Here is a 17,171-nt window from a genome sequence, read left to right as displayed (position 1 = left end):
CCGGTTGTCACGGGTGCAAAGGTTCTTGGTAAATTTGGGACTAAGACATTATTCAACCTGAACACGACCCGTGGTTTTAGGGTCAATCTTGTGCCTGACGTAGCCGAAGTGATCATACCACCGGGACTGCAGATGAAGGTACTGAACGTCTACAACGCCGGACAGGGAGTCAAGATTGTGGAATTACAAGAAGTCACTCCGGAGATTGGACTGATTGATTTTCCAGGAGCTGTCTTTGATCTGGGATCCGAGGAATTCTTCCTTAGACGTCTTGAAGATTACTCTAGCAAAGGGCAGTGGGATAGGTTTGTGCCGACTTTGAAAACACTGCCGCTGGACAAAGAGGTTTACCTATATGTGACGGCCTTTCAGATTTTGTGTCACAGTCTTACAAACGGAGATCTCGAGTTGCACAAGCAAAACAGACAAAGCCTCGTGGAGCTTACACTCCGTATTATGAAAGGCCATGTCAGTGACAGCACTCTTCAGATCCAGGGATGTTCCACGCTGCAAATTCTGTGTGTCAGTGATTTCAGAATCGAAGCCATAGGAAAAGAAGTCATCGAGACAATAGCATCAGTTTTGAAAGAACATGTTCACAACCCAGAAATTCAGCTTCTAGGAAACTCACTTTTACCTCCCCTCCTGCACAATGACCTCAACAGGCATCTTGCAGGGAAACAAGGTTTAGTACAATCGTCCGTTCTTGCTCTTAGAGCTAATCTAAGCGACAGTGGCATTTATGAAGTTCTTTGTCACGTGTTGGCCATATTGTCACTGAGCGAGGAAAACCGTATTGTTGTTGTTGTGTCGGCTGATGGTTTGACGAAAGCCCTTGAAGGGCTTCATGTTCATTCGGACAACCCCTCTGTGACAGAAAAAGGACTTCTGTTAATGGCTCGATTATTTATGGATGGAAATAGTAATGATATTTTGATACAAGATGGATGGAGAGAACTTGTTGTAGAAACCATGAAGAGGCATATAGACCATGTACCAGTTCAGCAAAATGGCTGCCTAGCGTTGGCGCGGCTTTTGGAGAACACGAGAGAGGCGAGCGCAGGGATACAGGAAGAGGTTACTGTTGTTATCTCCGCAATGAAAAGTAATCCATGTCATAGCGCACTTCAACGCAACGCCTGTCTTGCACTATCTCAGATGGCAGGACATGCCAACAGTCCCGTCTCAGACATAAAAAAGGACGGAATTCAAACGGTATTGAACATGATGTCTGAACATGAAGACAATGAAGGTGTGCAGGAAGCTGCTTGTCAATTTTTTGCGATTCTGTGCCAATCCAGTGACTATTCGTCTGTCATAGACAAGCGACAACTGGTCCGAGATCTAACGAAGGCCATGGTTCGTCACTTTGACCACCGAGGAGTGCAAGCGAACGCTTGTAGATGTCTTGCGGAAATTTGGATCAACAAAGAGGAACCCAGCGATGACAGTGATCCAGTGGTTGCAAATCAAAATGCAATGGAAGCAGTGTTGAGAGCTATCACGTGCCACGATGAACACGCAGCCACGCAAGAGTACGGTTATCTCGCCTTAGCGAGAATTTGCGAGAACTCTTTGTACCAAGAGTTGATCAAAAATGGCGGCATTACTGTGGCTATTTCTGCACTGGATGATCTGTCAGATCGTCCTGTCCTTCAGCATAACGTGCTTATACTATTGGCTCTTTTATCGAAAAATACAGAGTGCCAAGATATCATCATCCAAAATGGCGGCGTCGCTGCCATTGCAAAGGCACTTGTTGCTCGTCCGTACCACAGCAGGACTCAGGCATATGGATGCCATATTTTATCCAGACTTGCCGCCGACCCCAAATATCACAAATGGTTGTCAGAGCCTTCAGTCTTAGAAGCGACCACCTGTGCGAAACTGAATTGTCCACATGACGAAGACGTACAGAAATACGTTAAGGCCATCTTTCATCGATTACGGTCAAAAAAGAAAGCTTAAAACCTAAGAACTGCTAATGGTTCACCCATTACGCACCATTCCATGTCTTCACATCGAGAAATATGGTCATGACATTTTGAAATATAATCCACATTTTACTGAGTTTATCTACTTGCTTTTGAATTCTCGTCCCAGATTGCCGTTTACGATCATCTACAGCACATTAAGAATTAACAAGCAGGAGCCGACGAATACATTTATCTCATTGTATATAAGGTGATAAAATGTAACTTTCTTGAAACGGTATACACCTTTATCTACAAACGCCAAGAAACAGTGGTATTTATTGCGATTTTTCTTTATCTAAACTTTTCCTGTATAAAATATATAAAATAATTACACTATTGGGCCTATACCAACGCGGTCGCTTATGCTGGCTTCCTGTCCGACCGTACGTGAGAAGGTCTGTCAGCAACCTGTGGCTCTGCCCAGTTTTATAAGTGAAACATTCTTGAGTATGTAAAACACCTATCAAATAAATAAATAAATAAATATTCGACCTACACCACTTTTGATTTACTGTCTGCTCTATATATAAATAAAGTGTAAAGATTAAAAAGACGTCGTCTTTGAAAAATAAGCTTATACCGTTGTAACATAGTACAACATAAGAACTGTAGACGCTTATCCACACTTACCCATGCAAGATAAGTTGTTCTGCACAAATATAGTGTCATTAAATTCACCCCAGCTTTAGTCTGGTTTCATCAGATGATAATTCGAATAAGTTCGCCATTTTTCTATATACTATCGATATGCGTTAACACTTGTTTCTCCAACACTGAACATAACAAGCTACAAAAGCAATAACTAAACGTATTATGCAAGGCACACATATGGATACATATATACATATATTTGTATGAACATATTGAAGAATATGGACCGCTTCGGTGGTCTAATGCTTAGAGCGTTCGTCTTGCATGGTTCAAACCCATGCCGGGTCATACCAAAGATTTTAAATATGTCACTTGTTCCTGCTACGCTAGGCGCTCAACACTGAGAGGCTTGGGCAAGGGAACTGGACTGGTTGGCACGGCGTCAGTATAATGTGACTGGGTGGGGTGTCATGTCTGGTATCTTCGGGATGATACTTCAGTTGCTGCAGCACATTAGCTGCATAGAGCACCTGTCACAGGAAGACATGTCTATGTACACAACTAATGGCCCCATGTCGTCATATGACTGAAAAATTGTTAAGCATGATGTACAGTACCAAGCATGCACAAATAAACGCTGGAAGTGTAATTTTCCCTGGTACAGGTAGTTTCTTTCAAAATGACGCTAAGCTGAAGCATTCTACGTGTACATATACATGTACTCTCTATTGCGGTTCGTGAAGTTCGTGAAATAATCGATATCGGCGTACACTGATAACCACATGCAGTAAAAACAATAGGTACATCGGCAAATCCTTGCATGACAAAGGATTCTATGAAAACAGATGATACAATCGGGCCTCGATTAAGTATAACGTTACACTGGCTACTGGAATTTAAGTGTGAAAGTAATAAATAATAATTCTCGTGATAATTTATGAAACATGTTTCACATGGCCTATTCCTATTACTGTCACATTCTTATTATTACAAAATAGGAAGTAAAAAAACTATTAAATGAGTTGTAGGATTCGAACCCTCATCTTCCAACAGACCTCTACCTAGAACTATCGCCTTGTGCCACTCGGCAACACTACCAACTCGATAGTGCGTTCGAAAATGTTGCTTGATTTTGCAAGCCGAAACTGTAACAATAGACAATAGACAGTCACAGTTCTATTTAATAATATTTATTTTATTGGTGTTTAACGCTTTGGCCAGGAATTTTTCACACAGATTTAAGCCTTAGTGTTACAAAGTAGGCCTGCATGGACATGATATACATTTATGAATAGCACTCGTGTCTACTTGAGACAGCCATAGAATCAGGTATACACAGATTCACAACTTGATCGTGCTATATTCCATACGACATAAACTAAATTTAAAATCGATATCCGGAAGCTAAAGCTAAAGAGATTAATTTTTCTAAAGATTATACTTTATATAAACTCTTCATTTATAGGCCTACACTATGGTCCAAGAACGTGAAAGACACAGGACTGAGTGACCACACTGACTTATGTACAGTGGGAGTCTCCGTGGCTCAGTTGGTTAGCTCTCTAGCACAGCGTAATAACTCAGGGGCATCTCACCAATGCGATCGCTGTGAGTTCAAATTTAGCTCATGCTGGCTTCCTCCTTGACTGTACGCGGAAAGATCAACCTGCGAATGGTCGTGGGTTTCCCGCGGGCTCTGCCCGGTTTCCTCCCATCATAATGCTGGCCGCCGCATAATGCTGCACCGTATTTTGCCAAACGGTGTATACAGCATCATCTAAATATAGGCTAGTGTGTACTATGTATTAATATCATCTAACTACTGAAAATGAACAAATTGTTCCGGGGGCCACTTTCACCAAACGGTGGTCGATATCTTGTACGTCACTATTAACGTACCATTGTCCCATATGTGGGATATCGTACAAGTGCGACATCTTTGTGAAAGTGTCTCCAGGTTTAAATCTAAATATGGACGATTTATAAATATGAACACATATAGTAATAGTCGAGAATTAAATTTTAATGACGAGCACAGAAATCTTTCTTATCAATACCATTTTCTCCTCCAAAAATTCAATATAATGCCTGCACCGATGAAAATATTTCATCGCTTGTCATATAAACAAAGAAAATGGCAATAAAAAAAAATTACTGGCAGCGGTGGGATTCGAACCCACGCCTCCTGAGAGACTGGTGCCTAAAACCAGCGCCTTAGACCGCTCGGCCACGCTACCAAGTTGCAAGGAACATTCTAAAAAATTAACTAGATACTTCGTGAAATTAATACAGCAAAATATTCAATTACTATTATCTATGTGACATTAATAATCGGAGAGGGGTCTATTATCAATGTCATTCGTATGTTTTGTGGTCAAATGCGAGCACAATAAATTAATCAATCTAAGCTTTCTTTAGGAGCCATAGTTACCTCCCCTTCACCAATGATAAAAGCTGTACTGAAAGGGGCATTTGTGTCACGAAGACAACGTAGCCTAGGCCTACAACAGAGATAATGTAGCCTACATCCTACGATCCACTGGATTTTCAATGAATTACCATATTTAACTTCCAAGTTTTAACTGTCACTTTCTAAATACATGTACATTAGACGTGCAAGTGTAAGCCGTCAAACTTCTCGTCATACCTGTAATACAGAAAATAAGCTTGAACTGCGGCCTTCGGGATACATTGTATATGATTCATATAGCCTCGACTGACCCTAGGCCTACACATAGATCTATGTAGCGCATGTTCAGCCAGAAGCTAAATTCAAGAATTCAACATGATATAAGTGTAAACTGTTATACTGAGATTCTACTAGAACATACATTTATAGGCCTAAATTACACTATAATGTACGCCACTGGCCTAAATTTATATACATTATATACATGTAGATCGGTTCCTGACAAATACCGTACCGGTAGGCCTACGCAGTATATACACGAGGTCGCAGGCTCGAATCCAGCCTTGCTGGTTCATTTGAGGACCGAAGGTATGGTATATATATATATATATATATATATATATATTTATAAATTTATTTATTTATTTATTTATGGTGCCAGCATGACTGTTTTCACGACTGTTTCAAGTTGGTTGGTGAGTTCAAATCTGAGAACATGTGCAGTGCCAATAATTTTATCTCGTCAATACCCGATCAGTAGGCCTACGTACCGTACATATACCACCTGGTATAGGCCTATAGATGGTCTTGCCCTATAAGCTTGCCATGATTTCGTCCGACTCAGCTCGACCTAGATATACTAGGGTATATAGGCCTACCTGTAGGCCTACATATCGAGCTTTTGTACGCCAAAAAATAGTTGATGGAATAATTCTTGAAAACATCCGTGCGATAGAGGCCTGTAAATAAATATATGTTTATTTGTCATCAAGTGGTAGCTAGGTATATTTCACAGCCTATATCAAGTTTAGAACAGAAATTTTCGAGAACATTCGTTTTCGAGCACCGAGGTATCAAAATCAACAACTTACACCCAGTTACAGATTATATAGAACTTTCATAGTCCATATGCGTAGGATGGGGAAATCCGGCCCATTGATTGATCGAGCGAGACGAGAAAAAAAAATACTAGGCTACATGCGATAAATGAGCATCTAATTCTGGTAGGGATGTGAAACATTTGTAGCATTGCGACTTGGATCAGGGGCGTAGGAAGCAATTTCAAAGTGTGTGTGTGTGTTGGGGGGGGGGGGGGGGGGGGCAAGATTTCCAGCACAAAAGACGAGGGTTGATGTGTTGTTGACCATTTAAGCCTGCCTGAAAAAATTGAAATAGAACTTTACCTCAATTGGTGACCATTTTGCCTGGAGAACCACGGGTCAACAAAGAACATTGTAACAATTTATCCAGAATTCAACATTAAATTTATGCATGTCGGAGAAAGGTTGGTGTAGATTGACTAACAGGCCTACAAGCATTTAACTCGTAAGGAGGAGAATCGGTGGAAAGAAACATATATGTTTTACTGGGCCTTGGTGGTAAACTTGCGGGCCTTTTCGCGCTGGCTTGATTTCGTCTGAAATCAATGTCATTCACTTGTATACATACGCTTTTTGATCAAGCCTTTAATTGGCTCAGATAAAAGGCGTGCGTCTGATTTAGGGAACTTGTCAGTAACGCGCCAAAGTCGGTGGTTACAACCGTTACTTATCTTTCCTTTACCTATGAATCTTGCAGCCCGTCCTAAGTGAAATGGTCTTGGAATGATAACCCATAATGAAATAAATAACATAACACCGGCGAGTGTATGTATTGTACAAATATATTACTTATTCTGTTCTTTGAGCTGAATAGAACTGCAACGTCATCGCATTGAAACACAGTCACTAAATTAGAAAAAAAGATTGTGTTTGGGGACAAATAAGTCCACTTTTTTGTCAACTTACACTGTAGATGATTTGCCCTTCCATTGGAGAATTGTATGTATTAATATATGCTACTTCTATATATGTACTGAAAGTAAACCTACACAAACCTATGTAATTTAGGCACATTATCAGTTTGGAAAAACAGGTATATCTAACTTCGTGACACTATAACATGTGATCTGGAAAAGCAAAATCTTTGAGAAATAATCAAAATTAACAAACTCACGACTACTGCAGCCATGGTTGCATGAATGCAGAAAATACAAAACCGACATTGCAGAAAAATGACATTTCTCATAAAAAGAAAGTAAAACAATAAAATGAACTATATGTCAAACTCCATGAAAAATGTTGTTGGATTTATTTTAAAGTTGACTCGACGAAGTTTGTCAGGCGGCTTCATTTCAGTCGACTGAGTCCCATCTAAGGGAACTAACTCATAAACATATACAAATATGTAGGCCCAAGGACGGAAAAAACATGTAGGCCCTATATCAATAGGCCTACTAATGTGTACTGGGAAATTTGCAGTTTACCGTGTTTAGTTACCGAGAAAATATATTTGCAATAGTGTGATGCTTTATTCGGCGAAGGGACCTGTTTGTGTTACAAGTTTATATAATTTATATAACCTGAAAAGTGGGGGTGGGGGCAAAAGATATGCTCCCCTCCCCACTCTTTTTAAAAGTGTGAGGGGGGTGCCCACTCCCACCCCCGACCCACCCCGCCATCCCGCTTCCTACGCCCAAATGGTTGTCATATAGGAGAATATTTGTACATTTGGACCAGTCCAATTATGTTCCTCCGAGCAAAAGCCTAGGGCTATCGTAGGCTATTTGGAAGGTACAGTATATATCCAGAGAACGGCGATGCAAAAGAAATAATGGGCTAGTCCTGATTTGGCCCACGCGGATGATTTAGAACAATCCAATGACATGGAGTTTGTTCGCACTTGTAAGGTACACAAACCACGCGGATATTGATGCAGTTGCACTGGTTGAGGTACGCTTGGACCTGGCTTGGCACTAGTGTCCTCAGCTTGTAGTACGGTCGACCTATATACACAGCGCGGTTGCCTCGTTTTGAAATGAACCGTATTTAGACGCTAAGTGCCCGGGTGCATGTCACCGTTAGTCCGCTTATATGTCACTCTGGTTTTAGCCAGTTTGCAGCGAGCTTTGCCGTAATCTTAGTCCGTAACATACAACTACTCTTTAACTACACTATTTTTGTTGTGTGTCGACTAAGTAGTGTTTAATTATACATGTACTTTATTACTACTAGCCTAGTGCATGAGAATCTAGAATACAACATAGAGGTCAGCTAAAAGATATATATATATATATATATATATATATATATATATATATATATATATATATATATATACCTAGTTCTAGTACACAGTACACAAGTTTAATGATCTATTTAAAACTGTAGTGGAATTAGACAATTCTTCAATAACCACAGTAAGAGAATTTTTTGGGAATATGAAAAACTGATACACACGTACACATCCATTGTGCTGTACAAGTAGGCAATAAGTGTAATATTTTGTTTCGTGTCAATAATCTATAATTGAATCATTTCAAGTTTCGCAGACGGCTAAATTTCCATATTGCTGATATATTATAGGATGATTCTAGCATTGCGATTTACATCTGGGGCGAACTCAAGGTCAAGCCTGCATAACATTTTGGACTGAACGATTTTTACTAGGGTGAGATCTACTTTCCATCATCTCTGTCAGTTTACTCAATGAAGTGCATGTCCATCCTAGCACCCCCTTACCAGAAATGATTTCTCCCCGTCTAATATGTCATCCTGACATCCACTAATGCTGAACTACCGTGAATGCACCTAAAGTATATAGTATACATTTCAAGCGACTTTAACGAGTCTGGTGAATCGGATATGTACATCTCTGTCGGAACTCGATATACATACTTCAGGCTGACTTTCCGAACTTGTACAGGAGATCATGGATATGTGGGAAGTGCAACCCCTCCAATATACATAAATGAAAAAACCATGACAGCCTTGATTTTAAATTAAAATTTTGACCTATTCAAAATATAGAAATCCTGAAAATCAGCATGACATCCTCCAACCTGGTTCATGGAATCCTCACCTAAACTAATTAAGACATCATTAACATCAGCATGATTTCTCCCATCCAGGTTCATGGAATCTTCACTTTAACTAATTTAGACATCATCAACATCAGTATGACATCTTCCAACCTGCTTCATGAAATCTTCGCCTAAAATAATTAAGACATCATCAACATGGTTTCCTCCATCCAGACTCATGTAATCCACACCTAAACTAATTAAGGCATCATAAACATCAGCAAGACATCTTCACGAAAACTAATTAAGACATTATCAACATGATTTCCTCCAATCTGGTTCATGGAATCCTCACCTAAACTAATTAGGACACTGTCATCATTAACATGATTTCCTCCAACCCGGTTCATGGAATCCTCACCTACATAAACTAATTAAGACACCATTAACATCAACATGACATTCTCCAACCTGGTTCATGGAATCCTCACCTAAAGTAATTAAGACACCATCAACACGAGCATGACTTCCTCTATACATGTATTAGTAAATGCAACTTTCTCGTAAATGACATTAATTCACCGTGATACAGTCACGACAGAAACGTTTGTAAAAGTACAGAAGGCTGACATGTTACAGTAATTTAAATTGGTCTTTCGTGCAAACTACATATATTTGCTCTTGCAAAACGCTTGGTAACACTAGCCACAGTTTAATTTCTTCATATACCTACAGCAGTATCTTAAGACTGTTAAAGTTCAGATTAATATAAAGTTAGATGTAATAGATTATAGCCTTGTTTCCTTTACATTCAAAGTGTATTGGTGGTTTCTTTCAGAAAAGGAAAATAGGAAGTCATATTGCAAACAATTAAGGAAATTGTTGCAAATGCTGCAGCCTGGCCAGTATATATTTTAGAGGAGGTATACCGTGGAAGCTGTAGGTCATGAAAAATAAGTGTAACGAAGATTATGGTTACGTGAGAAATATAAACCAAAAGTATGTGATTTTCGTTTTAATTTCCATTTTTCGGGGCATATTTTATGTCTTGAAACTATACCTCTGTAATTTAAGCATATTTTCCGTCAAATTAAGCCATGGTGCTTGGGGGCGTGTAAAATGCTACTATTTATGCATTTATATGAAGAGCTAGAATAAAACCCTGACGGAGGTAACTTGACAAGAGGCTGTATTTCACCCGGTTACGTGTAAGCATTTGCCAGCTATCACACTGTCGTCGCTGCTCTGGTTTTACTCTCGATGCTGTATGTCTCCAATTATATAGAATGTTTTGCAAGCTCAAGAAGCTTTGACATACGTGTGATGGAGACAAAATTTATCAGTACAAACCCATATACCTTGGTGCAAAACACCGGCCTTTGAGGAGTTATGGGCGAAGTCTCCATGAACAAATAACATGTCATATACTGGAGGGAAATATATGTGGTATCCAACGACAGAGAAAGAGAGAGAGCATGTACCGCTAGCATGAACGTCCAGCCCACAGGATGTCTGTTATACTTCAAACGGATTCCGGTCTGGAATGTTATACATGGAGTGTAAATGACTTTCAGACATATGCACGGTTATTAAAGTCATATATCGCCACCTGCAAGACTTCGAGAATAATGGCAGCAGCTGAATCTAAAAACAATCCTATTTGTGAATGGTACTGGACCCAGGTTTCCTGTGTTGTATCCACTGACAGGCAACACTTTTAGTTCCAGTCCCAATGTGCATTGTGGCACCAACTACAACGAAACAGTACGCATTAAGACAAGATTAATTCCAAAAACTACCACAGGGACTCCCAGATTTGGCGGAGGGACGTACGAATCTATAGGACAACTTTCGCGAATCAACTTGATTTAGCAACAAATATTTAGTAGAATATTAGCTCGACGCAGAAAGAACTAGAACGAGTTATAGGCAGTTCCATAGGTGAGCCGAAATAACAAGTAGTAGGCGAAGACGTACAACGAAGTGTTACAAAACGCAATATATTTATAGAGAGAGACGGAGAACGAAAGCGCAACTATATCTTGAACTAAAGGAAAAGAACTAGAGCCTGTCAGAACGATGCATTCATGTAGCATCGAGTCAGGTCATCGTACTAATTAAGATAATTCTGTCTGCTTTGCTCAAAACATAAATTGAACCAGAACCACAAAGGAAACCAGCTGACTTATACAACGAAGCGGTATAGAAGAATAAGCAAAAAACATTGCAAAGAATTAAGAGAAATTGGGAGCTCACGCCAATACACAAAGACAGTGGGCAAATGTGATTAAATCGTTGTTATGCAACGAAATGCATGTCATATTAATCATTCGTACGTAAAGGCGAAGCGAATCGAGATACACGATGCGCAAGGAAGCTTCACACTTACACGTTATAAGCCTATGGCTTACTGTGTACATGCAAAGGAAAATAAACATGTTTAAAAAAAAAGGAAGCTTCAACGGAACATGAATTGAAAAGAATTTGAACATTCAATAAAGCGATTTTCTCCAAGAATGACAGGAGTGACTGTGGTTCGCTACAACAAAAAGTCCCCACAGTTAGACGGTTTCTTTAACCATTCCTCCCCTACGCAGGACTGAGCTTTAGTGCGACTTACTGCCTGCTACTGTGAGACAGCGGAGACTATATATATACACACCAGCACAGTAGGCTAGGGTGCGGGGACTACAAAGGCCCTGGCCTCGGGATCACAAAGCGATCTTAGACATTGCATTAGGATAGATAGAATTTATTTTGTCAAGTAATATTTTGACCCTGTTACGTCAGAATTAAATAACACTTTTAAAAGAATTTGAAATTTTGACTTAAGTCTAAGACCGCTTCGTGATCCCGAGGTCCAGACCCTAGGCCAAATCCTAAGTTAGGTTCTGTGAGAAAAGATCCTGTAAGTATAGCAGAGTTGTAGGCAAAAAGAAACTTTGGGGAAAAAAGTACATTGGAGTAGTCTCCCATGAATTCCCAGTTTGCACAACACTTACATGTAAGGGATGCATCGACTATCAAACATATTTAAAACTCTTCACCTTGTCTGCAGAATAACCTGCAACAAAACAGCCACAACATTTTAATCGAGTGTCATATACCTATGGTTTGCGGCTTTACCCATCTGACCGTAGGTTATAAATATTTGCTTGTTTGTCTGATTTATTTATTTATTTGATTGGTGTTTTACGCCGTACTCAAGAATATTTCACTTATACGACGGCATCATGGTGGGTGGAAACCGGGCAGAGCCCGAGGGAAACCCACAACCATCCGCAGGTTGTTAATAGACCTTCCCACGTACGGCCGGAGAGGAAGCCAGCATGAGCTGGACTTGAACTCACAGCGACCGCATTGGTGAGAGACCACTGGGTCATTACGCTTCGCTAGCGCGGCTTGTTTGTCTGAAGTGGTTGAGCAATGAATGAATGGTTATGGCTTAACGTCACATCCATATCGTTCAGCCATATCGTGGCGAGGTTGAGCAACGAGAACAAACCCAACTTTGCTGGGTAGTGAATTTGAGATTAATATGGCTACTGATATTCCAAATCGTATTTTCGTACAAACTTACTTACGTACTTGGACAATCACATTGCAAAGGAAAGTTTGAATTACCTGTTAACCTTGTGGAGGGGTGGGTTAACATGCAATCCCATAGCCTGCACTTAACTCCCACTTTAAAAAAAGAAAGACGAAATATCCAAATATCCATAAGTTTCCTTTAGTTGCTTGGCTACTTGCAAATTGAATTATTTATTTATAGGATTAATGGCGTACTCAAGAATTTTTCGCTTACATGACAGAGGTCTGGGGCCACTTCCGCCAAACACAGCAAGTCAAATTTTTGGATAACATTTTTTCTATAAGACCTTAGCTTGTCTTGGTTACAGAAGCTTATAAAGTGATACAATTTTACAAAAATAAAGTTACGAATAGTTGAGTTACAATATTTTGTGAATGTGAGCCCAGTTTTACAGGTGGAGACATCGGGAGCACTGTAACTGGAATAAACTGTCGGCCTTTTCACCAGGTACCTGACAAGGCTGCATCCGAAACAACGAAGGCTGGATTCAAGCATGTAACCTTTTGGGTTATGAGCTTGACAGTCAGTGAATCAGCAAGGAATTTGAGTTCGCTTTCAACAATATTAAGACTCATTTTACAACAATGCTTCATGTAGGAGGTTTGCTTTATGGTGCTGGTAAGACTGTATCACTGTACAGCATAACAAAGACGAAAGTTATCAGCTGATATTCCACTAAACTTGATCATTTGTGTTGTTTCACATCTTTTACATTGTACTCAAGAATATGTCACTTATATGACTGAGACCAGCTTTACACCGAGAGGAAACTAGGCAGAGCCTGTGGGAAACCCATGATCTTCTGCAGGCTGCGGGCAGACTTTCCCTTTTACGACCACTAGAATGCTTGGTTTAAGATACTTTTTTAATTGTTGTGCAGGACTACAGCTTAGATTGAACTTGTGTTTCCTATTCACTAAACATTCAAAAACAAAAATATGTGAACAAAACTCCATTGATAAAATATGTATCACCTTTATTAAAACTGCAGAGGACAATAGTCTTTTGTGATAAGGTAAGACGTTAGTTCCAGCAAATATCTTTTTTTTTTTACAAGATGGTAAAAACGCAAATACAGAAGCATCATCAAAAAAGTTACTACTGGTACACGTATATACTAGTTCAACTCACATATTGGACTCATGACACACCCAATATTCAATCACGGATATCAATACTATGTGTCGGATTGGTCATAATTTCTTACACCTTCTTGTTTTTGGCTTGCTCGTTAATTTGTTGGTGCCAGAGCATATTCTCTTTCTCCAGACTGTTACCCTCTCTGGCAGATTTACGACCCCAGTAAATCATAACAATACATCCAATTACAGTCCACACACCCATCCAAATGTTGACACGAATTCGAAAAACATCCTTGGCCTTCTTCATCTTGGCATGCCTATCAAAGACAAATGTCAACAAGACTTTAAATCATGCAAAATTCACAAAAAAACATAAGCACCTGTCACATGGACATTCGGCTAAACAAAAGGTCCTTCAGCATGTTCAGCATTTTAAAAAAATGAGGAAAAAAGGGAGAATGGATAAATTTACAAACTAAAACATGTGCAGTTTCATTAGCTTTCGCTAAGTTTTTTTTATGTACACTAATTTATCAACCTTTTCAACTGCCACTGTGACTAATATTTTGAAACATTATGAGAGAACCATGGGGGTACAAAAATAATTTGCACAATTTTATGAAGCTTGCGTCTGTAGTGACACAAACAGGTTATTTTTCTCAATAAGGCCATAATTTTCACTGAAATTCAGGGGTAGAAATGTTTTTTTTAAAACCACCTGTCACAGAGACAGGTAGATTTTTTTTTTTTTGTAACTGTCACCTACAGGTATCTACCTGTCCAAATCAGTCTGACTTTTAGAAAGTACATAATCAGTAATAGCGCTACAGATCGCCATGCATTGTCACATTTTGCAGACAGATAATTTCAGTTTGGCGGACATATGATTTCAGTTTGGCAAAGCAATATCAGACTACCATGTAACAAGAATATTTGATTTCTGTAGCTTTTCGCTTTTTATTCAATATTATCAAAATGAAAACTTGCTTGCGAGAGTTTAGTCTGTACTTGTGTACATTTATATGTGTGTCTCGAATTGCTCCAGTTTACACCTGCGACGCCATGCTTAGTCCTCGAGTGAGAAAAGTTAGCAATGTCGTCCTAAATCTGTACGCTTTTGGGCGATATGAAGAGGCCAAGACAATAAATATTAACTTCACATTTTATTATTTACTTATTTATCTGACTGGTGTTTCATACCGTACTCGAGAAGATTTAATTTATATGCCTTGTGCAAAAAGTGATAGCAAAAGCATTTTTGCAGATGTAATTTTGCTGTTGCTAAGATAACCAATGCGCGCTCTTCAACGTTGAAGGTACGTTTGGTCTCAGAATTGAAATCAAAAATACGATATGTTTGTTGATGACGGCCTTGTCTGCTAAATGACGTTCTAACAGTGTTGACTTGTTTGGGCTGAAAATGACGAAGACTTGCGACAGCATTTTGATTATGAGAACGCCAAGTAAATATACACACTTCACAAATTTAGACATCCATGGATATTGACTTAAACATGATTGTAAACTTATTGGGCCTACTTGTCGATGATTTTTTTTGTGACCTGTCGCTGATAAAAATTGCCTGTTTCCGACATGTAGACAAGAGTTATTTTGATCCCTGGAAATTAGAAGTTCATAAGGTTGAAGATTTAAAGTATTTATGTTATGCTTCACCAAATTTCAACACTTTTACACTGTTGATTTCTCTAAAGATATATATATAGGACTTTCAACTCAGAACAAAACAAATAGATTTCACCCATCAGAGTTTGAGGAGAGCCAAGTACTGTCTGCATACCCTAGTTTGGGGTTGGCATAAATCAACATACACACGTAGCACATGTACTTACGGCACAGCCTCTGGTATGTCACCTAATGATGGATATGTTTTAGACCACACCAAGATTTTCCTATCAAAATTTGATGGTCTGTGCAGCATTTCTGGGCCTACAATGAAAAAATGTAACAAGAAGATTCACTCAAGCCTTGAGATAAAGCCCTCCAAGTACAAGAAGTAGCCATATTTATTTAAACTGGGCAGAGGCCGTAGGAAACCCACGACCATCCGCAGGTTGCTCATTACCTCCCCACATACGGCCAGAGAGGAAGCCAGCATGAGCCCGACTTGAAATCACAGCAACCGCATTGGTGAGAGGCTCCTGGGTCATTACGCTACGCTAGCGCGCTAACCAACTGCGCCACGGTGGCCCCTGAAGTAGCCATACTGATCAGACATGAAACAATTCAAAAGACTTACAACGTGTATCAGATATATGCATGTATGTCAGCATTGGGTTACTCATTACTTAATCTATCTATTTTATATTTAACAAGTAAAAAAATCAATATTCCATGCATTAAGGTTGGCCTAACCAAAAACAATCCACGGCAATCACATAAATTGACAAAAAAGGACATTTCTAGGATCTAACCTACTGCAGCTGCCATCTAAATCTTAGTCATGTGATCGTTGTGGGCACTCAAAATGTCACTGAATGATTCAAGGGAGATAATCCCTCGACCCAGCCATACATCTGCTTGCATTCAGCTATCAAAAGTCATAACCTCAAGGTTATTCTTTCTAAAGCAATATGACAGAAGTGAGCTCACCGTCAACAAGTGTGATTACTCCACTTCACAACTACCTCATGTGAGCAAAGCGCACAGATGGGTGCAGTCTCAAATAGGGATCAATGTCTTAGCTATTTGGTAATCTTCTTGAACGTTTAAGAACATTAACAAAATCGGATGCTGCACATCAGCCTTTTCTTTATTCTGCACTTTCTTGTAATCGGTATTTTTCCGTTTGACAGATTTTGTGGATCACAACTCATTACGAAAACCCAAAACGCAAATAATGCAACACCGGCAAGTTTTGCCACAAATCGTGACAGACTGTGTAACCATTTGAGTAACCTCCCGTTACCTGATCGTAAATAAAGACAATGTTCGAACCGTCTTGGACTAATACAAGTAAACAAAATAAAATAAACAAAACAAAATAAACACAATGAACTACTCTTATGCTATGCAATATCACCAGAGTATGCATAAAATAATTTCCAAACAACATACCCGTTGAATCGGAGTATACTCGAAAGGGGGCTCTAGGTTTACATAAGAGTGCCCTTACAGACGGATGCACGACCGTTGTTGTTGAAAGATTTGCGACATGATACAGACGCGTCAAAATACCAGCTGTTCTTGCTGTAGCACCATAAGACAGTGCATCAGATGCACGTTTTGCCACCAGCAATATGCCGCATCTGGCGGCGCTGATTGTCATCTCTCCTCTGCCGCCCGTTCACTGACTAAAAGGTTCTGTCGTCTGCTTTAGTTATCAGCAACCAAGCATGATGTTGTTGTTTGACAATGTGTTTTGGCCATGACAAGTGCGCACTTTGTTAGCTAAGCGTTCATTGGCTGTATCTTGACTTCGTCACATAACAGCGACGGCCAT

The 17,171-nt window shown here is 39.6% G+C and overlaps 1 protein-coding gene and 1 non-coding gene across 2 annotated transcripts; both read right to left on the bottom strand.

The window, feature by feature from the left end:
• Positions 1-4,722: 4,722 nt before the first annotated feature.
• Trnal-uag (transfer RNA leucine (anticodon UAG)) lies at positions 4,723-4,804 on the bottom strand. Its single transcript has one exon. It is a non-coding gene; the product is annotated as a tRNA-Leu (tRNA).
• Positions 4,805-13,753: 8,949 nt separating this feature from the next.
• LOC135461464 (UPF0389 protein CG9231-like) lies at positions 13,754-17,111 on the bottom strand. Its single transcript, XM_064738576.1, has 3 exons — positions 16,787-17,111; positions 15,562-15,658; positions 13,754-14,028 (listed from the first exon to the last, which is right to left on the bottom strand). Exons 1-3 carry the CDS (start codon positions 16,995-16,997, stop codon positions 13,833-13,835), a joined length of 504 nt encoding a protein of 167 aa, XP_064594646.1. The 5' UTR covers positions 16,998-17,111; the 3' UTR covers positions 13,754-13,832.
• Positions 17,112-17,171: the final 60 nt, after the last annotated feature.

The sequence above is a fragment of the Liolophura sinensis genome, chromosome 1, assembly GCF_032854445.1.
Source record: "Liolophura sinensis isolate JHLJ2023 chromosome 1, CUHK_Ljap_v2, whole genome shotgun sequence".
NCBI lineage: Eukaryota > Metazoa > Mollusca > Polyplacophora > Chitonida > Chitonidae > Liolophura > Liolophura sinensis.
The sequence above is the reverse complement of the archived record's forward strand: the minus strand, read 5'-3'. Positions and strand labels throughout refer to the sequence as shown.

Excerpts from the sequence above, each read along its gene's own strand:
- LOC135461464 (XM_064738576.1), bottom strand. The coding sequence starts at position 16,997 with ATGACAATCAGCGCCGCCAGATGCGGCATATTGCTGGTGGCAAAACGT. Across the intron at positions 15,659-16,786 it reads AGTATACTCCGATTCAACGG|GCCCAGAAATGCTGCACAGA; the intron begins GTATGTTGTTTG and ends TTTTCATTGTAG. Across the intron at positions 14,029-15,561 it reads GACATACCAGAGGCTGTGCC|GCATGCCAAGATGAAGAAGG; the intron begins GTAAGTACATGT and ends TGTCTTTGATAG.